The sequence below is a fragment of the Motacilla alba genome, chromosome 13 (assembly GCF_015832195.1).
Source record: "Motacilla alba alba isolate MOTALB_02 chromosome 13, Motacilla_alba_V1.0_pri, whole genome shotgun sequence".
Lineage (NCBI taxonomy): Eukaryota > Metazoa > Chordata > Aves > Passeriformes > Motacillidae > Motacilla > Motacilla alba.
The window spans coordinates 11,595,435-11,617,154 of record NC_052028.1 but is presented as its reverse complement, the minus strand read 5'-3'; the positions used below and the strand labels follow the sequence as shown (position 1 = coordinate 11,617,154).

Sequence of the window (21,720 nt, the reverse complement as noted above, 5' to 3'; positions counted from 1 at the left end):
GCAATGCCAAAGGCAGGGCAAATGCAGAAGAGATTCAGCAGTGTTTGTGCCTTTTCTCCTGGAGCCATCCAGGTCTTGTACACAAAAGAAAACCAAGCCAAGTCACTTGACCACAGTTTCACCCCCAAAATTGGAGATAATTTATTAAACTTTATCACTGACTGAAAAAAGTCACTAATGTCTCTTAGAATAAGTTAATGTTCTTAACAGAAAAACCCCAAGCCATGATTACTGCATTTGCTCAGACTTAATACATTTACTTTAACAGTATGGTACTCAATAGGTTCCCCTTCACAGAAGGGAGTTTTCAACCACACCGCAAGCCTCAGAATCTTCCCCACTGCTCACTCAGACAAAATAAACTCCCAAGATGGCAACTTAGCAGTCTGGCATCCTGCTTGTCTCCTCTGTGGGTCACAGCAAACACCAAACACCTTCAGCACCAGCCATGGCCAAAGGGAGCTGCAGCAATGACAGCACAGCTTTGCACTCACAGCCCCAGGTGTTCCTCAGGTGTGCTGCAGAGGCAGAGGTCTCATCCTGACTCCTCTCAAGGGGCTGACAAAGCAACCTGGGCAGCAGGAGACTCCTCTAACCCCCAGAGTGCTGTGGGAACATGGGCAGGGCAGGTGTGACATCTGACAAAGTGCTGAGATTGCACACGTGGGTGCAGCTCTCCCAGCACGTCCATGAGGGTGGAATACAGAACCCTGCTCTCTCTGGTGACACTGCATTCATCATTCCTCCTTGATGCCACAGACAGTGTTTGAGGGTCCCTCCCCCCTCCACAGCCACCCCTTGCACAGCACTTAAACCATCCTCCAACCCCTTGGCTGCCCTGGGGCTCAGTTCTTACCCTGCCATACAGAACACTCTCCTCTCACTATACCTTTTGGCTTCTAAGTTATCAGTGCTTATGTGAAGGAACAAACAATTCTAGAAACTCCCTGCAGCTAAAGCATCCACAATCCTGGACCAGGAGTGCAGCCTCCAGGGAGGCTCCCCAGATGCAGCACATTAAAGCAGCACAGCTCCTCCTCCTCAAGACTCCTTGCAGCCAATGCCGATGAGAGCTCTGCAAGTTTACCAAGCAGGAGTCAGTATCCTAAATTCACCTATTCAGAATGTTTTGGGGGAAATCGTTGTAGCCGTCTACCGTTTACGCCTGGTCCCACACCCCCAGCCCTGCCACCAATAAGCACAAAGTCAGCAAGCAAGATTCAGAATTAAATAACCTGTGTGTGCTTGACCACGCACACTCCCTGCCAGCAGCAACTCCTCTCCCCTGTCCAGCTGCAGGGAGGGCAACATCCCACAGCCCTGAACTGCAGGCCCATCACATGCCTCGGAGGCAGTTGCAGCCTTCTGCAAGGGGGTGACAGACCCATGCTCACAGCAGCTATCACGATGCTATGGAAGCACAGAGCTCTTTGGTCAGTAACAGCAGTCAAAGCCACCAGCATCTCCAACCTGTGGAGGTTGATAAAACAAAATAAAAAATAAACTCTCAAGCCAGACAGCTGCGAAAGCTGGCTCAGCCCACCCATCCACACAACCAGAGAGACAAACCCAACAAGCTGTTGTGTTACTCAGCAACCTCTATCCTCCTCCTGCTTCACCTCTTCATCCTCGTCCGTTTCTGTTTTGATCTGGGCCACGCCGAGCCGGTAGAGCGCGTCACGGATCACCACCTCGCCGGGCTGGCAGCTCTGCACGATCTCCTGGATCTGCCTGTTGACGATTTCCCTGCTGGTGAGGAAGTCCATGAGGCGGTTGTAGAGGTAATAGTGCGTGGGGTTCTCGAAGGTGATGGGCCGCTGGCGCACGTTGCTGGTTCTGCTGTCGCTGATGGCGGCGGCGATGGCGCCGTAGGGCTCCAGCTCGCGGCACAGGGAGATGCAGCGGTGCCGAGCCGTGGGGTCCCAGGGGCTGCTCTGCTCCGAGCCCGCCTGCACGATTCGGCGCGCCGACGACTTGGTGATGGGGTGCTGAAGGGAGTGCTCAGCCACCGTCATGTCCACGCTGTAGTGCTGGTCCAGCAGTTCGGGGCAGGACACGTACTGGGGGAGACACACGCAGCAGGTGGAACAAGGATCTTCCCCACAGCTGAGAAGACAAAACTACTGGCTGGCCAAACTCTAACCAACACTATGACCCAGGACAGATGGAGGACTAAATGATCCAGGCTTCCCCTACGTGCCACAAAGATGGTATGTATACTCCCTCCTCACTTGTATGCCCTCAGATAATCCCAAGGCACCAGGAACCATCTCTCTCTCCCACTTCTCAAGGAATAGCAGTAGTCTGAAAGGAGTTGCTGTGTCAAAATAAGTGACGTGCTCCAAAGTTCATGATCTGAACTGTTGCAATGCACTCCCAGCACAGCTCTTCCCATTAAGGCCAGTTAATCAAACACAAACCCCAGGCAACACCTAGTACATTCTGCCATGCTGAGGAGTGATGCACTGGCAAAGCTTAAATCAGGAGATACTCATCAGGTCAAATTCACCCTTGGCAGTGCTTAAGACCAAGTTGGATGGGGCTGTGAGCAACCTGGCCTAGTGGAAGGTCACCCTGCCTGTGGCAGTGAGGTGAACTGGATGAGCTTTAAGGGCCCTTCCAACCCAAACCATTCTGTGATTCTACAAAATTATCTTGAGCCATGATGCAGGTTACATATGGGGGGGTTTAAATTTAATCTACCTTGCAGCTTTTACCATGCTGGACTAGCACAGCAGAGACATAACTAACCGTTGGAGGTTCCATGGGGTCAGAGAAGCAGCCCTGGTTCTTCCCCCACATCTGGGAAGTCAGGCCAGGCCAGCAGAGGTCTGCACACAGTGCCACTGAAGAGGCTGAATCAACAACATACACTGGAGGCCAGTGACGTGAGGATACCAGCAAATCCACGTGATCCCGAGCATTTTCTCCTCTTACTATGTACTTGGAGCCACACACAACCTAGAAAAAAGAAAGGATTGGCATACATCAGCAGCACAATAAAATTCTACAGTAAAAAATCTAGTCTTAAAAAAATCCATCTTTCAGTAGCCAGATAGCTACTTTCTCTAAAGGTACTCTGTTTCCTCCTCAGACACATGAACCTTGTCTTGGGAAATTTTCCAAGTCCTGAGGAACAGTTTCATTCCCAAGTTTCAGAGAAGCCCATTCCATTGCTTTTATTCAATAAGGAAGTTCTGTGCTGTTAAGTCAAATAATGAATAGCCACAGAAGAAAAAAAACATTGTGGCTCCAGTCTTCCCTACCTGATGTGGACACACTTTGTAGATTTTCCCTCCTGTGTGATGAGCAGAAGGTGGTGTAATGCTTGTTCCATTCTGTACAAACTCATAGAGAGCCAGGAGGGAGTAGCAGAGCTCATCCTAGAAAAGACAGGCCCCAGAGAAAGTGACTAAAATTAACAGACTCCTGCAGAGAGGGAAAAGGCAGCATGCAAGGTCTCCCAAATCCTAATTTGCACTTCATCCAATAACTTCCTAATCCCACACTCAGCACTGTGAGGATGACAAGCAATTATACAATGCTGAGCCAGTGACAAGGTAATTACAGGCTTCCTTTCTTCTAGCCCACAAAGGTTCAATTTATTTCACCATGTGTAAATTATCCTATAACCTGCTGGCACCCATCCCTGCCCTTAGCGCAGTCAGATGAGAAATTAATTGTCTAGGATGGCAAGACTGGATAAGGGAAAGACACTGAAGAACAGCTCCACTCCTGCAGGCTTGTATGTGGGCAAACAAGCCATTACCTTTGTATGTGATGCCTCCCAGGGGATGCCACACTGTGTCAGAAAGCTCTGCAGCTCTTCCTCACTGTAAGAGTTTATCAGCTCAGGCCTGAAGACTTCTTCCTGAAGGAGCCTCACCAAGGCACTCCCATTACCTGCAAAGGCAGGAAACAGGTCTCAGCACTCATTCTCAGGAAGGGAACTTACCAAAATAATTTCTTAAGAAGACTACAGAAGCAGAGATTGCACAACCCACAGCCAGCAAGAGAGAGCTGTGAACAGTCCTACTTGCAAAGCACGTCACAGACCACTTGTCCTGAGCTCTTCACAGCCAAAGTCACCAGACTGAGCCCAGCATGGCTGCAGACTCCATAAGCACTTATCTATCCTGTCATTTGTAACTTTTAAATGACTGATGGGAGGACAACCAAGTGAAGAAGAGCAGAGATAAATGTCACTGCAGCCCTTGGACTGAACAGCTCCAGGCTCAGCATTTACATCTCCCTGGTTCTTTCTCTGGAAAGCCACTTCCACAAAAGCCCACACAGCTCTTCTGCAGCCCAACTCTGAAGCAGCTGCAGCCCTGTCTGCAAAGCCAACTCACACACTTGCTAAGCTTGCAAAGCCAGTTTTCCTTCCTATACACAACATCTAAATTCTTAAGGGAACCAGGCACTAACTGATCTTAGCTCTCGGATCTGAAACTATTCCTCTCACTGTTTCTTGTTCCATGCAGTCAATATGCAGTGGATGTACTGAATGTTGACAACTCTGATCAGGACTAGCACACCACTCTCCTAGTTTTTTCTCAAGTTCTGCAAAAACTTAATCACCCTTTATTGAGATTGTAACACTGAGATACCAAGCACTACCAGTAACTTCCACACTCCAGTATCAGTCTAACATGAAACAAACATTGACTGGCATTCAAGATGTGCACGTATCCCTCTGCAGTCAGACTCCATCTCACCTGGGGTGCAATGCTCTCATGTCCCAAATGCATCAGAGCCCACCAGTGCATCCAAACTTCACAGTAAAAGCCAAGCCTCAAGTAGCAAAGTAGCTTGAGAGCAGCTGAAATCACCTCCTGTCTTTTCTCAGCACACATAATTTTTGAAGTGCCATGCAATCATCAATTCTTAATGTTAAACATCACCAAGACTGAAGTCACCAACACATGAAGCACTCCCTTAAGCACAACCTGAGCCATTACCTGGCACTGGCTGTGCATGCAGGCTCTTGTCCTTCTCTGTATTGATCACCACTGCTCCTCTCATCAGTGGAGGGAAGAAAGGAGCAACAATAGAGGCATCAAACTTTGTGATGGGGATGCTAGAAGGAAAAGCCACCTGCTCAATCACCTCTGTCTCCATCGTGGACCAAAAGTCTTCCACGTTCACTTCACTTGATGGCAAATATTCTGGCCAAGTAAACTACAGAGAGAAAGAAAGAGTAGTCAAATACAAAAACCACAGTTCATTTGACAGCTCTGTGTCAGTCTCACTCATGGCATGAGGACTACCAGGAAGAGTGCTAGCTCAAATATAACAAGATTATTTCAGTCTCTTCTAAAGCTTCCCACAACCACTTTGCATCAGGTAAGACTCAAAATTTACATGTTTGACATAAAAGCCAGACATGCTACATTCTCCTACTAAGGCTTTTTTCCCCATCAGAGAAGACAGCAGCTCAGGGAAACTTGAGGGAAAAAAAGGAATGTGTTCATGTCAAAAGAAGACTAAATTCCACAGCTTCCATCCAAGTTCCTAGTGCCCAAGGCTGCTGGACAAAAGCTGTGGTCCATGGACAAAGGATCTTGTTTTCCCTGAACTACACATCAACACCTCTAAGAGGAAGCACAAGCATTGCTGCTCCAGCCACATCCTCTTGTCAGGCATCAGCAGAAAACCACTCACAAAGGTCTCACGTATTTATTGTGAATCATGAAGACCAGAGTCAGCAAAAAATCATTATGATCTGCTTTGAACACAAACAGGATGTGAGCTGTGGGAGAAACCTACCTCTATATTTTTCAGTGCTAGGACATTTTCCGTATTCCTCTGGGCTATTTCCACCTTGGGGGTTATGCCACAGATTCCACAGATCATATCATTGTAATCCCGGACTGTCAGGCATTCAAAAGCCCAGTAGCCATTGCACAGCAGTTCCTGGAGCTGAGCCTGCTCATCAGGGCTCAGGCTTTTATCTGAAAAGAGAACATGCCACTGTTACAGTTTTCACGTCCTGAAGCCACTGGAGAGGTAGTAGGGCTCTCCTACACAGGATAAAACCAAACCTGCCCTCCAGAGAATTGTTACAAACAGGTACTGTTTGGTTTAGGAAGTGATTAAATAGAAACATACCACACTAAAATAGGTGAGGTTTGCCTTTTTATAACCTCACAACCATCATCAGGTCAGTTTGGTATGTTATGGTAAAAAGCAAGAAGGACAACCCACCAGTTTGCTCCTGAACAGAGTCAAGGATATTGCCAACAGCCACTCTGGGATCCTCTCCAAGTTTAATATGGTTTCGGATTGCAAACAGAAGATCCAAGCTCACTAACAATTTGTTACCCACATTGAAAAGGCCTGCAGTTAAAACAAGACAGTTATTGTCTGTAGGGGTCCAGATCTTCCTCACAAAGAAATATATTCCTTACTGATACACAGCACGCTCACAAGTACAGTTTAGAGGATAATGGAAACACAAACAGTGCTGCTGCACTCTGAAATGCAGAGATCCCTGCTGAAACATCAGCTCCTTTCACAGACTTGCCTGTTGATTTAAAAAGCTACAAGGAACAGCTGTCAATCCATCTCACTAGCCAATGCCATGGAACAGCACTCTCCAGAGATGTCTCTGACTGTGATCTCAGGGGCTGCCTTGCAGAACTCAACATTCACACAGAGACCTTTACCAGTGAATCAAGGCAAGGCCTTCCTCACCAGACCATTCATGAGTTTTCACTCACAAATACAGATTTACTTGCAGAATAAGCAGAAGCAATGAAAAAATAATTCAAATTTAGTACACCAGGGAAGGAAACAAGCTTTTTTGTGCCTGGACAATGCCCTGATACAATCCCAAGGCTTCCAAAGGGTTCACACTGCAGTCATGCTGTATGCTCATATTTCTCCTACCTGTGTAAATGTCAGTGAAGCTATGGAGGGCCAGACACTGTAGGTTCAAGCACACTTTGACCTGAGCTGTAACCACCTGTAATCTATTGGCTGTCAGCAGCCAGCACTCCTGAGGACCAGCAAGGGAACTGCAACACACAACAACAAAAAAACACTCTGAGTGAAGCCAATGGGTTTAGTGCAACCCTGCAGCAACTTCAGACATTCTAGTTGACATGAGTTCATTATTAAGTAAATCTAATCCAGCTCACCACATACCACACCAGAAAAAGTTACATTTTAAAACAGATTTCCCAGGCAGAGGCAGGTCATAGCTCACATTCTTTTAAACAGCACTACAGCATCCCTCCAGCTGCATACACTGGGCACCTACTATTGCAGAGGTGGAGAAAACCTACAGCCCTAGCTGTCCTGGGAGAAGTGGCTGTACCATTGCTGTGGTGATCAGTAACACATTCCACCCACCAGCCTGTCCTGCACACAGAGATTCAGAAAGGTCTGCTCCTCTACAATGTAACTGACAAGGGGGAAGTTCAGACAGGAGAGTGCCAGTGGCTGAAATACTGCTGTCCACCCGAGAAAACATTAATCAAAGTCAAAGTCACCTCCTTCCCACTGGCACGGCTTCAATTAGAGCCTGTGCAGGCACATGGGAGAGTTCCACATGCAGAGCACTGCAAAGCAGCCAGGCACAGACAAGGATTTACAATGCACAGGTTGGTAAGTCCCATGGTGAGGGACAGGGTGTGAGATTGCTCTGTTCTGAAAAAAATACAGAACATAAAAAGTAACTCTTCTGAAAAGATCCCAATTAGTGCTAGCCTGACCAAAGCAAATATCCATCCTTCATATCAAGAATTTTTTTTGTGGAAGAAACAACATTAAACTCCCTGACACTTTGCTGTAGGAAAAATCTTAGATCATATTTTTGTCAGAAATAGGAGAATGTCTGGCAGACTCAGGGAAGAGATATCCTACAGGCATTCATACAAATCTAGTTAAGGCAATCTAGCTTATTTACTAAAAGTTTCTGAAAATCCTTCAGGTTTCAATTTGGGTATTTGTTCCAAAAATGCATTCACTCAAGCACACTAAGAAATGAAAGGAATGAAAATATCATAAGCAAAAAGACCCACACAGGAAATACTCAGACCAGGGAGAGAGAGAAAAAGGAAATCACACAAAGCACATCTGTAAACACACAAGTTTTCCTCTCTCAGCCTCAAAGCATCAGAATGGAAAACAAAGAGGGGATGACTAATGAAAATACTCTGTTTCAATAAGAAAAAAGTTACATCTAGACTGTGCAGTCACTCTTTGATCCTGCCAAACCCTTTCCGCACACATCTAGCTTACTTAGTGTCACTTTCACCAGCTTCACTACCAGGGGCCAAAGCAAATATTATTTCAGGCAGACTCGGAACAAAGAAAATCAGCATGAGTTTGTAAGAGTCAAAATGCAAAGCAGAATCTTACTTCTGTCCCCCTTTGAACAAGGGGCTGTTACAGAGGAGGCACTGCACACACGGAGACTCGTAGTAGTTGGACCAGGAGGTCTGCTCGATGGTCACTGTCTCCTCACTCACGTTGGACAGGATGAGCCTGGAGCTGTTGAGCTCGTGGATGAGGGTGAAGATCTCTGCCAGCTCCGACTCGTTCTCGGGGATCTGCATCACCTTGCGCAGCAGCTGCAGCGTGGACTGACGCTGGATTTCTTTCTGCGACGGTGTCAGGGGCTCGCTGGTGTTCAGCACGTCTGGCTGGCCTGGACTCGCCTCCTAGAAAGCAACATATACAGCCAGGCAAGCATGGGGATGAAATATTAAGCCCAAAGAAGTCATAAAAGGCAGCAGAAACACAGCAGCCTTTGCACTCAGTAAACCTGACTTCTACTCCACTGCTGAATTGTTGACTCCACTTCAAGCTCAAATTACTTTAACAAAAATAGTTTATTACAGCCCAGCCCCTCAGGAACTCCTGCACTGCCAAATCACAGATTGGCCATTAAACTGTTAAGTGCAGGGACTGGGGATCCAGAAGGTGAGGATAACCACCAACAGGTATTTAAACACTCCAATAACCCTCATCACTTGAACCCCCAATCATCAGTGTCTTTCTCCACAGGTTATCAGGCACAGGCTCAGGGCAGCCTGCACAGCGCTCCAGAAGCTGGAGGAGCCAAGGAATAGAGAACTGGGGGCTGTGATACACAGAACATACTAATCAATAACCATTGATCAGCTACAGTCTACCCTTCTCCAACACATACCATCACAGCACAAGAGAACCAAACTCCAGGTTGTGCCAGGAGAACAAAGAGAACCCAAACAGGCTGATCTGCTTAATCCCTGAAACTCTTCTGTCAACATTTCAACCTGGTTTTCTGACTGTCCAGCAGTGAGATAAATGATCAGTCAAAAGCCCAGAGACAACAATGAACCGTGTGACAGGAATGTTTAACAGATCTACAGCCAGAGAAAAAGAAAATACCTAAATGAGGAAGAGACAAGCCACATGCCTCTCAGAATGGAAGCTGAGCTAAGCACACTGCTGTTCCTTACACAGCTGTTTGTGTGAGTTTCACACAGGCCATCTCTGTTTGTTTGCGTTTTTAAAGAAAAAACAAAACCACTAAACAAAGTTATGTTCTTCAAAATAAAAGGCAAGTGGATGAGTCATTACTACACAGACTAAAATTCTGTCTATTTGCTGAGTAGGCATTTCAGCTATGAGCAGGAAAGCTCCTTTTTTCATTTATTGTTTTAAAAAAATGTCAGTTCAGTATGAGAAAAGCTAACCTCTGAGACTGCAAAGGCAAAAAAAATAATCCCAGAATTAATTACATCCACATAAAACAGCAGACAACTGAAAACATATTTATACATCAGAAAAAAAACCCCACATCTAGAAATAAATTCAGGTTGGAAGTAAAATTGCTCTACAAACCTTTAAAAACAGGAAGTACTAATACAAGATGTACTAACTTAACTGACACCAGCCCCAAACTGCTCACAAAGCAGAGCATACTTGGGAGTTTCTTGATGAAGTCTGAAGTTCAACAAAGCTGACACAGCAATGTGGTGACTTCAGGATCGATTTTCCCAGCATGTACTGACACAACAGAAGGATTTTTAAGTTGAGGAGACACCCAGTGGTAGCACTGGGTGTGCTCAGACGATCTCAGCCTGAAGCACCATTCTACAGGAATTCGACAAACATCATCACAGATATCTTAAATAGGAACTATTCTGTCAGAAAAGCTGATCACGATGGAAAAAAACCCAACAAAACATAACCAAAACCCAAACCATGTTTCCATAGGGACTTGCAAACTGAACTTCTCTGCCCAGCTCACAACAGACATGTGACAAAACAAGCGAGCTTGAACCTTACCAGGGATTTTGCTGTTTTCTCAGTCCTGTCTTTGGCAAGGTTGTATCCACAGCTTGGGCAGATGCGTGGCTTGTGCCTGTTTGTATACACGTAACTGCAGGAGGGGTTCTTGCATTTCCCTCTGCCACGTGATGTTGCTAATCCCAAATCCTGAATGACACAAAAGAGATGTCTGCTGACCTTGACTTTTAATAGCTGGACTCCGTGATCTTAAAGGTCTTTTCCAGCCTGAATGACTACGATTCTAAGCCAACAAGATTCTAAAAAAGATTATTATATGTTTTACCTCCACTTTATAACATCTTGTCTAAACATCAATAGCAAGCCCTGTCACTTTGCACAGGATCCTGTAAGTAGCATTTAAACATTCTGGAGCCAGTTCTCCAGACCAGAAGCACAGTAAATTCATTCAGAAACCCCTGACCCTCCCTGCTGAACTTAAGGAGGGCATGGGGATTCTGCATGGGGACATGAGTTAAAATCCATCTCTTAACAAGGCCCCACATGGTCATCCTGGACTAGGTGTAGAGATGACACAAAGTACAGATTATTTCACGTTAAAAACAAGATGTATTTGTGCCAGTCAGTAAAACAGAAGTCCCATATCATTCTCATCCCAGAGAGGACACTCCCAGTGGCAAAAGTCACCTATTAGAAAAATTCTCACCAAAGTTACGGTGCAACTGTACTTGTAGGAAGGGAACATGTCTGGTTTGACCTCCACAACTTTAACCTGAGATGCCCTGCTTGTCACAGAACTGTGGAGCTAGAGATGGAAAGCAGAAAAAACAACACCCATCAGACACCTACTACTAAATACATACATGCATCAATAATCAGTATCTATTAGCACTACTGCCCCCAAGAGATTGATTAATGTTCATTTAATATCCCAAATACCATAAGACACTCTTTTGCATGCAAAGGCATTACAATTCACACATTCATTCAGCACTTGGCACACTGAGTCATATTTTATAGGTGAAAAACTCAGTATTCAATATTGCATGCCAGATCATTAAAGCACCAACAGATCCTTCAAGCATCTTCTGGAAGTAACAGGGAAGGTCCCAAAGTAACCAACAGCAGGACTGTCCCACAGCATCTCTCAGCTGAGTTCCCACACTCAGCCACCAAGCAGTCATTCTGCTCTCCAGCCATATCATAAAAACAGCCACTCACAGATCTCATCACCATAAGGCTGCTAGATTTTTTGTTCTATTTCTCATTCAGGTCATATCACTGACCTGAGAGAAAAAAAGAAAAAAAACCAACAAACTAAAACCACAAACAAAACCCTCCCCCAGAATAATCCAGGAAAATAGTTTGCATTTGAAGAACAACCTTTTGCTCCTCAGCAGTTTGTGGCTGCAGAACTGACTGGCCCAACTGTTTCAGTGTACTGGGCTTCAAGCCTGATGTTCTCACAGGGGAATGCTTGTCTAGAAGGAGGAAAGAGAAAACAGGTTCTGTTTCTTTCTGACATCTTTGTTAAATGCCACTATAGTCATGTGAGATCTTTCCTCTGAGCTTGAAATAGCCCAAGCAGGTGTTTCATGGCCCATTTACTCCACTCAGGCAGGCACAAACCGGTTTTTTCCTAGCATTGGTGGCCACCTCCCCTGAAACCTATCTTATTACTGGCAGACACCACTTCAGCAAGGTGAGGAAAGACAACAGCTCCCAAAGCACACAGAGAATGCTGCTTTTACCAGTACTTGCAAAGGCCTGCCTGCTGCTCAGCTGCTCCGTGCTGGCTTCTCTCCCCACGCTGGCTGGAGCAGGCAGAATGGCTCGCATGGGTCTGGCTGCAGCCAGCAAGGAGGGCTTGGGTCTTGGTTTACTCTTTGCTTCTTGTCCCTTGTGTGTAGCAGCTGTTGCATCAGTTCTGAAAAAAAAAAGAGCTACAAGTGGAAAAATATTCCATCTATTTCCCCTCAGCTTCAGTTTTCCTTTTTTCACTGAACTGTGCTTTGTTAGCACACTGATCACAGCTATTGCAATAGAGAGACAGTGCTAAGGCTGCATCTGCCCTGTGACTACAATCTGTCACTTAAAAAAAATCAGTTCTGATGGACAAGGACTCAGAGGAACAATCCTGAACTGGCACAAAACAGACAGCAAACACAGTAAGTCTTACAGGAAGCACTGCCAACAACCTTCAACTTCTTGGACTAGTCCCATGAGCACACAATAGACATCATATGCTCCCATAACACGTGGAAAACTGACTCACCCCATCACTGGCTTTTTCACAGAGGCATTTGGACTCAATACCTCAGAAGATGTCGACATCCCCAGCCCTACACTTCCTTTCTCTGCCTGCTCCGAAGAGGTGTCTCCTTGCCGCTGGCTCTCTTGGCCCAGCACCGCTCCAACAGCACTCCTGTCTTCAGCAAGCACATTATTTGGGAGAAAGTGGCCCTCAGAGATGATCACTTCCTCCCACTCCATCTCAGGCATCTGCCCTCCACCAGGCACAGCATTCAGCAGCTGGCTGACAGCTTCAGAGCTCTCCAAGGTGCACTTGGAGGAACTCTCGCTAGCGGCCGTGGGTTCTGTCAGGGCTGACTGCTGACCTCTTTTAGCTGCTGGAGTTTTAAGAGAGGTGCCTGAATTTGGCTCAGATTTGGTTTTTGGTTGCTTTTCCTGGAAACAAGGAGAGAGTCACATTTCAGAGCTTTCAGCTTTCACAGATAAGCAAGTCCCCTGCACATATGCCGTGTTTCCCGTGGCCTATTTACTGTTGGATCAAAACAGCAGAACTCTAAGTGTTTAAGCAGTGAATTGTAAGGGAGTAGACAGACAGGAGGTGTTTGCATCTCCTACAACAGCAAAGGCCCTGCTAACATTGTATCCGGCCTCTTGGCCCTTCATATATTATTTTTAGACATTGATTCTTCAGAGTAAACAATCTATCTTTCTTAAATTCCCTTAAATATCACCATTAGCATCAACAGCACAAAGTCACCCACCACCCTCTGTAGCAAGGGCCCACCTCCTATGCTCCCCTTTCATGGCTTCAGCTCTCTGATGCCGTCTGTTCTTCCACATTATTGAGCAAAGGCAGTTAAGACTAAGAATTTGCATCTTTTGGATACATGCTTTCAGAAAAGCAAGGATGTGAGCCAACCAGAAAACAGGACTATTTAGGAAGATTTTCTGAAATCTTTTAAGAAAAATGCTACTTCCAAGACTAAGGCTACAGAAATCATTGTACTGGAATCAACAACAGTACAATGAACACGGAACTGGAATATGGAGAAATATATCAGAAATGGAAACCAGCAGAGCAGAGTAAATCTGAAAGACAAAATGGAAAACTCCCTCTAAAATCTTTCCGTTCTAACCAGGGTAGGATTGAACAGCAGCAGACATGCCATGCTCAGGCAGAATCCAGAAATACTCTTTGCATTCAGCCATCTCTCTACCTCAGCAAGTTTACCAAACAAAAGCAAAGATGTCACCATCACTATTTGTACCCTACCACAGAGGAAGCTCAGCCTTCAGCTCAGACACCACAGAGTCTGCAGGCTGCCCAAAAGAGTTCTCATCCCTGAATGTTTAATGAATCCAAACACAAAACAAAGGAGGTTCAGAACAAATCCACACAAAGCCACTGAATGTCAATGCCAATTTTCACACTGAGAACATCCTTTTAATGGTGCCTGAGGAGTTTTGCTTCAGACAGAAATGCACATCTGTTCAGAGCTGACTAATTACCAGGATAGCGCCAAGGTTTAAGGATCAAGTGTGTTTTTCTGTACACAGCTAGCAGAGATGCCAATAACTTAAGCAGAGTAGGCATCATGTGGAGAAAGACTTTTCCACTCAGACAAGCTTCACTACTCTACCAACACCTAGAAACTTCCTTTCAGTCAGAGGTCAGAACATCATGATCAGACACATGGCCATGAGACAACAATACTCAACAGCACTTCAGCTTCCACTAGACCAACTTTACTAACAAGCTCCTAAAGGATTATTAACTGAGAGTTGTTCCTCCTCTGTGTTAAAAAAACAATGTTCAAAGACCACAGAAAACTAAATTGGTGGAAAAATTTCAAACACTGATAGTAATTACCACAAAACAACTTCCCAAGCTTAGCTGGGGCTGTAGCAGGAGAACAGGTAATGCCTTCCAGTCACAGAAACTGTGCAGGCAGAGGGCCAGAAGCATGTGTATCCTCTCAATGAGAGGACTAGCAAACACAGCCCCATCTCTTCTAACAGATATGAGCAGCATCTTTACCCAAGCTGTGGTGATATCAGCTCTCACCTTGGCCAAGTGTCCTCTACAGTGGTGACCTACTCCAGCACATGCATTGGAACACACATGCAGGGATCATTTCTGGTGTATCTGACCTCTCGTGCTAGATCTACAGGTCTAGAAGTATCACAGGCATTCACAAAACCAGCAATTTTGTCTCAAAGTCAGAAAAGGAAAGACAAATTTACCTTTGGGATCCATTTCCCTCCCAGGAAGTTCCCACACGTTGGGCATTTTGGTGGCTTATGCCTGGTGACATAAGTGAAGGAACAGCCAGGGTTGGTGCAATTTCCATGTCCCCTGCGAGTATAGGTGGTTGTCTGAAACAAGAATTGTCAAGAATTTGTCTACAGACCTGAAAACCACAAAGCTGTGCTGATCACTTCTTTTTCTTCATAAGCACCTTACAAATGCTATTTGGCAAATCACCAGCCTTCCACTATTATTCATTTTACTGAACAAACACCACACTGCTGGGTCAGCATCAGGTGAGTCAGCACCGTAACTGCTGCGAGTCTAAATGCTCAGTCTACACAAAAGCCTCTGGTATTACCAGAATTCAGATCAACCCGCAGAGCAGAGATGAACAATGCACATAACCTCCTGGAGAAACTAATTTTGCATTTACAGTGATGCGATGTGCTCTTTTTGAACATGAAAAAGTCATAGTAAAATGGCATTAAAATGCTTCTAACAGCAATCCACAATAAGACAAGATGTTGCTAACACTCATGACAACGCAGCAATAGGACTTGAAGACAAGCACTCATGATGCAAAGGCAGTTTTGCCAGTAATTTGTTGCTGTATGGGATGGTCAAGTGTTCCCTGGTCCTTCACTGTAACTTGCTATCAACTCCTGAAACACGAGCAGCACCACCAGGCACTATTTATACAAACAACTAAAGTAGGACATGTCATCTGTGCCAGGACAACTGCAGCAACACACTTGAGTTTTTGTCAGCACAGCACTTCCCAATATCCTGTTCTCAACACTCCTGAGGGAGCTGTTGTACTGTAACTCCCTAACTAGGTACAGATTTTTTTCTAGAACTGCAAGTGCTGCTGTCAAGGAAATGAGTCAATTTTAACCAGATCCTTCTCAGGAATAAAAACCTGAGGTATTTCCATTCTCCCTAGGACAACTGGAAGAGCATCACACCATGCACCACTATAAATATCTGCAGTGTTCCACCAGCTGGAAGCATAGAGAACCTGGAAAACAGGATTTGATGCTAGCTTATATAACAGAAGGAGCTGCAGTACTGACTGTACAGCGAACTCCCAAAATGGCTACAAAAACACAGGTGGCTGGAGTGGTTGGATTAGTGAAATAATACTATTCTTCCTCATGCAACAGGCCACACAGCCTTTAATATGGCTTCTCAAAACCTCAGGTCATTGCTCCCCTCCTGCCAAAGCAAGAGCTTTGGAGCTCATGTTTTCCTAAGATCCCTGCCTTTAAAGGGATGGACACAGCTTTTTATGAAGAGAAATATGCATCCTACTAGTGGATGTAGATGGCTACCCAGAAACTGCTGTTGGCCAGATGTGTTGTGAGAGCTTTATCTACTCCACCTGTTTCCAAGAATTCCCTGAGGAAGAAGGAAGAAGAAATGGGCCCTGTAAGACACTGTAGGAAGTCAGAGACCCTCTTAGCCTATGCAAGACATAACACAAGGGACAAGAAATACATCAAGTGATACAGCAAGTCCAAATTGGATTATCTTCAAAAACTGAACCATGAGCAAACCCCTCCCTCCAACACTTTAAGACAAATCTATGACAATACATGCAAACCTTAACATGCCACACAAGACTCTGAATTTCTTACCAATTTAATTGATGCTGGGTTCTCCACAACAGAGTGAGCTGGCAAAGGTAACATGATAAACTGTGTTGCAGGTGTGGAGGAGCTACTCTCTTCAGTATCCTAAAATGAAATCAAAGTGAAAATACATGCAGAAAACAAGCCATGGTGACCCATATCCCTCCCTTTCATGAACATTAATGTGTCTTAAGGACTGATGAGACCAGAATACAGGATAGAACAGCAATCATTTCAAAAGCAACGGCTTTACCAGATGTACTCTGGAAATTACCAAGCTACTCAAACAAAACAGATAATCCAACTCTTCACAGACTAAGGTTTCTATGACTGATCCCTAAAACTCCAGCTTAAAAGGACTCCCTTCTACCTCTCTATAACCAGGAAAACAGCTATCAGGAGCACAGCAGTAGCATTTTTTCCTGCCAAAATCTTGCAGTGCAACTGCAGAACCCAATTACTGGCATTGCAATACCTCAAATATTGTTATAACAATTAAAAGAACTCAGTCAGGTTAAGACAACTGATATCACCACAGAGTGAGTCAACCTGCAAGCACAGACAACTCAGTCAAGGAGTTACGTTTGTATCATTGATTACAAAAGTTTCTGTTTCTCTCAGCCCTGAGCATCAGCAAATTGGGCAAGCAGAGGATCTCCTGCACCCACAGAGGATCTCTCCTAAAAAATGGGGGAAAAAAATGGGGGAAACAGCACTCAGATGTTTCAGGTGAGATCTGGTAGGAGGCTGAGTGTCACTGGAAAAACTTACCCTCCCAGTCACCACGGTCACCACAGAGACCCCATCGGGCACCGGGGGATGTGCCACAGCGATGCCCCCGTTGGAGATGTCTGTGGAGCTGCTCACCAGCGTCTCCTCAATAACCACTCGCGCTGTCTGGTACGGCTGTCCTTCTATTTCCAAAGAAGCCTCATCCAAGAGGATCTCTCCAGCCACTTTCTCTGTCACAGGCCCAACATAGTGAGACAGAACCTCTGAGGTAACAGCTTCTTCTGCAGCCTCGGGCTGGGCAAAGGCTGCCGTGTCCTCTGCCAGCCCCTCGATGGCAATGCCCGAGTCCACGGAAAGGATGTTCTGCACGGTGTCACGGGGCACCCTGGTGACATTCCTGGCAGCTGCCAAACCTTCAGGTGCTGCTGGGCTCTGTGTCACACACAGCTCCAGAGACTGCCTGCTCCTGTCCTCCTGAAGAGTGGATTTGGGAATAATTATATAGTCGGAGCGAGGAAGGATCTTGCGGAAGCCTGGAATGTCAGGGACTACTGCAGTTCGAGTGGATGCCTTGGAGTTCTGTGGGCAAAACCAGAGGATGGAATAAATGAAGATGAGAAAAGGAAGAGATTCAGTTCTTAATCCTGCTATTTTAGTGCCTAAGGTTCAAATGGTTTCCTGTAGTCTGCTGTGAATTTCTCCACTTGACAGAGCCTGCAGAATCCCTCTCAGGCCTGGTTTTATCACCCACCTTACCAACACTCACTCTGATGAAAGCACACAAAAAAACCTGCCATGAGCAGGTACCAGACATATCCATCCTGGACTACAAACCATGCTCCCTCAACAGAACAGAAGGCAAAGGCAAAAGGCAGTGGCCTCACACAGTGGCTTCTCTAAAGGCTGCCCTGAGCAAGGGCACAAACTGGAATCTGCAGTTGAACAACTCTCCCACTCAGGGCTATGTCAGCAGGTAACTGCCTCTCCCCTCAACAGCCAAACAACTTCCAGAAAGACAACTCACCGGGTCCAGTCCCTCCTTCTCTAGCTTGGCCTTTTCCAAGTAGTAGCTCTTTTCAGCCACACTGAGCAACCTCCAGCTCTCACTGATCTTTTTGTTGATTTCAGATTGAGGGAGGTGTGGAAGCTCTTGTTGTACTTTCAAGTAAATATCATAATAGTAGAGAAGGTAAGCAGATCTGAAAAACAACCAGAAATTGAAATATTAAGGTCATTCTACATAAATTCCTTCCTACATAAAATCCACAAGGTTTAGGTTTGTCTCAAGGTCACGTGACAAGCAAGTTACATTTAATTTTATTTGCAAATGCATTTTTTAACCAAATGAAAACTCTCTCTCTGAGGAGAACCTCAGAAGAAAAAAAAGAACCTCTGAGGAACAGCCTAAAGCAAATTATGCTGGGGTAAACAAACTCTAAACTGAGCAACAGTGGCACCTGTAAAGAATGTCTGAGCAGGCCCGAAGTGTCAGGCTGATATTTCATATACAATGCTTTACACTATGAAGTGTTCCAAGTGCACTGCAAAGTCCACTCGTGTCTGAAACAGGGAAAACTGCTCCCACACCCTACAAACGACCTAAATGAAAGCAGAAAGAACTTACCGAGGCTTCTTGGCTTTTTCTCCATGATCACCAGTACTTTTATGTTTCTTCTTCTTCTTGGATGGCACTGGTGATGTGTAAGTGTAAGTGCTCTCTATCTCCTCCATCACCACCGTCACCTCAGCGCCATCATAGGGAGCCTCCATGGCTAAAACACATGTTCTCTGTTATGCTCTTGCCAAGTTATACAATCCTTCTCACAACAAACAGCACTTCTAATCACTTCAGTAAACTGACAGCACTGTTGGCATCTAAGTCTGACTCTAATTAAATGAATTATGTGTTCTCTATTAATCTACTTATAGAAGGAAACTTTTATTTCTACACCCTCAGCACCACCAGTTCAGCGCGGATACACTGCACCTGCATTTCCACTGCTGCAACGGCACGGGGAACTCTCAGGTGAGTTTGGTGACCCAGAGGGAGCCGCACACTCTGCCAACAGCTGCCTGGCGACAAGGTGTCACATCACGGCCACGCGACAAAGGCACGGCCGGAGGCTGAGGGAGCCCCACACCCCCTCACCCACCGCCAGCCCCCGGGGCTCCTCGTTTGACAGCGATGACGGACAGCTCTGGGAGCGCAGCGAGGCGGGGAGGACACAGCAGATAAAGGCAGCACCGCCTACGGCGGTCCAGCCCCGGCACGGCCCGCAGCTCGCCCCGCGCAGCCGGTGATGCCGGGAGCCCGGGCCGTTACCCGAGCCCCGTCTCCTCCGCACCGCCCGGGCCCAAGCGCAGCGCCGCGGCTCCCGCCGGTCCCGCTAAACGTCCCCGCGTCCCCCACCCAGGTGTCCCCACTCACCGGACGGCCCCGCGGGCAGGCGGCGAGCTGTGGTCACGTTCCCGCCGGGGCGCGGCGGCGCGGAGGAGGCAGCGCCGGGGCCAGGGGCCGGCCGCGCAGGGGAGAGCGTGCGTGCGGGCGGTGCGGGGCGGGCGGGCTGTGCGGGGCGGGCCGCCCCGGCATGCTGCGCCGGCTGCGGGCCGGGCCCGGGCGGAGCGGGGCTGCACCGGGGCCTCCGCGCCGGGGCCGCCGCCGGAAGTGACCGCGGAGACGGCGTCCGGGGCACGGCGGGGCGGGACGGCGGCCGGGACGGGTCACTCCTACCGCGCGTGCGCGGCGAGGCGGCGGCGCGCACGTGCGCGGTTCCCGCCGTTCCTCGTGAGGGCGGCGACGCGCGAGGGCAGCGCGGGGCAATTAGTGCTTAATTAGCGCTTAATTAGAGCTTAGTTAGAGCTTAGCTTAGTTAGCAAAGGGCTCGGGCCGCGGCAGTGCGAGTGCGTTCTGCAGGAGCAGCATCGAGCTCTTCGGTTCATCAGTGCATGAAATTGTCAAAAATAGGTTAGAAACTGTTGTAGAATAGTTGATAATCGTCAAGCATGTTTGGTTGTTATATTGTAAAAAGAGTTAAAAGGGTAATTATAACAAATATGGTACTCAACGTAGGGTATTACACCTAAATAAAGTGCACCTCCCCCCCAGCGAAACCAGCCAGCCTGGACAGAGCTGTAATGGGCCAATCAAGCGCCTTAAACCTTCATGCAGATGAAGGATCCAAACAGAAACCAATCCAAAGGGACAAAAACCGGGATAAAAAGGGGCATCTGACCCAGTAAAGCTGTGCCGCTCCACCTGGAACATCGGGAACATCGCTGCTCGAGAAAACCCAGCGCTGCAGCATCCTCAAAGGGGAACGCTCCTGCTCGGCCTGCAAGCCCCCATGCTTTAGGCCTTTTTTTTATTATAATAAATGTTGGAATCACTTTAGTCCTGGGAGCGTGGTCCCGTTTGTGCGCCATGTTCACGCGTTTCTCCCTCCGGTGCTCCTTGGAGCAGTGCTCCGGGCCTGGCCTTTCCTCCGGTGGAGCAGTGCCAGGACAAAGCGCTGCTCCAGGCTCTGGTGAGGGCATCCCAGCAATCACAGAATCACTTAGGTTGGAATAGACCTCTGAGACCATCGAGTCTGTGAAAAATGTGTATTTTATGATTGACTTTTCACAAATATTAGGATGAATATTATATGTGTTGTGTTAGAAAGTTATGCTGTATTAATTTTCTCATATAGTATGTTAAATATAGGTTATAACATAATGTTAAAATAGAAACTATGTACATGGGATATTTTTTTAAAGAAAGGAATGAGGTACTCGCACCAGATAGCAGCCACAGGACTCCTAAATCTTTCAGAAAAAGAGGATTTATTGCTCCGTTATCAGAAGAAGCTAACTTCTTCCTGCCTTGCTCAGCCTTGAAGATGCTGCTCAGCCTTGAAGATGCCGTCAGGATTCAGAGGAAGAAGTTGATGCTGACCAAACAGAATGCTTTGTTTGAATGGAATTTATGCATCATGTATGAGATGTATGAATATGCAACAGGCTACTGTTTTTCAAGGTTAATCCTCTGTTATTGTGTGTCCTTTTTCTGGCATATTTTGCCCAGAAAGAGGTACCTGGACCGTCAGTAACTCTTTGTTCTTACTGTTTTGTATTGTCCTAATCTCAATTGTTCAAATTTTTATTGCTCTAATTATATTACTATTTTTATTACCATTTTATTACTACTAAACTTTTAAAATTTTAAAAACAAGTGATTGGCATTTTTCACCAGTCCAACCTGTAGCCCAACACCACCATGTCAAACAGACCATGCATGCCATGTCCAGTCTTTCCTTAAACATTTCTGAAGACAGTGACTCCACCTCCTTGAGCAGCTCATTCCAGTGTCTAATCACCTTTTTTTGTGAAAAAAATTTGTTTGACATGAACATGGATGACTAGAGGAATGTGAGTCAGAATATAATACCCCTACTGGTAAAGAAGCCCCACATTAATGAATACAGGCTAGTACAAGCTCTCAGAGCCATTAATAAAATAGTTTTCCAGGGAAATCAAAAGCAGCAGAACCAGTAAGAATACAGGTGAAACCTGACTGGTAAGGCAGAAACAATATACTTAAAAATAAGAAGCTAGAAAAGGGTTGAAAGA

General features: G+C 46.3%; 1 protein-coding gene across 2 annotated transcripts; it reads right to left on the bottom strand.

Moving 5' to 3' along the window:
• Positions 1–102: 102 nt before the first annotated feature.
• HMGXB3 (HMG-box containing 3) lies at positions 103–19,722 on the bottom strand. 2 transcript variants are annotated; one of them, XM_038150129.1, is made up of 21 exons: positions 19,541–19,722; positions 18,737–18,884; positions 18,137–18,311; positions 17,152–17,691; positions 16,387–16,485; positions 14,743–14,874; positions 12,521–12,933; positions 12,003–12,172; positions 11,629–11,726; positions 10,952–11,050; positions 10,285–10,434; positions 8,368–8,669; positions 6,892–7,019; positions 6,208–6,339; positions 5,770–5,954; positions 4,962–5,181; positions 3,770–3,903; positions 3,267–3,383; positions 2,752–2,961; positions 1,620–2,060; positions 103–1,470 (listed from the first exon to the last, which is right to left on the bottom strand). In XM_038150129.1, the coding sequence occupies exons 2-21, from the start codon at positions 18,880–18,882 to the stop codon at positions 1,435–1,437; spliced, it is 3,927 nt and encodes a 1,308-aa protein (XP_038006057.1). In that variant the 5' UTR covers positions 18,883–18,884; positions 19,541–19,722; the 3' UTR covers positions 103–1,434. The 2 variants fall into 2 exon arrangements, with proteins under 2 accessions (XP_038006057.1, XP_038006056.1); XM_038150128.1 differs by having other exon boundaries at positions 11,997–12,172; positions 19,541–19,721.
• Between the last annotated feature and the right edge of the window lie 1,998 nt (positions 19,723–21,720).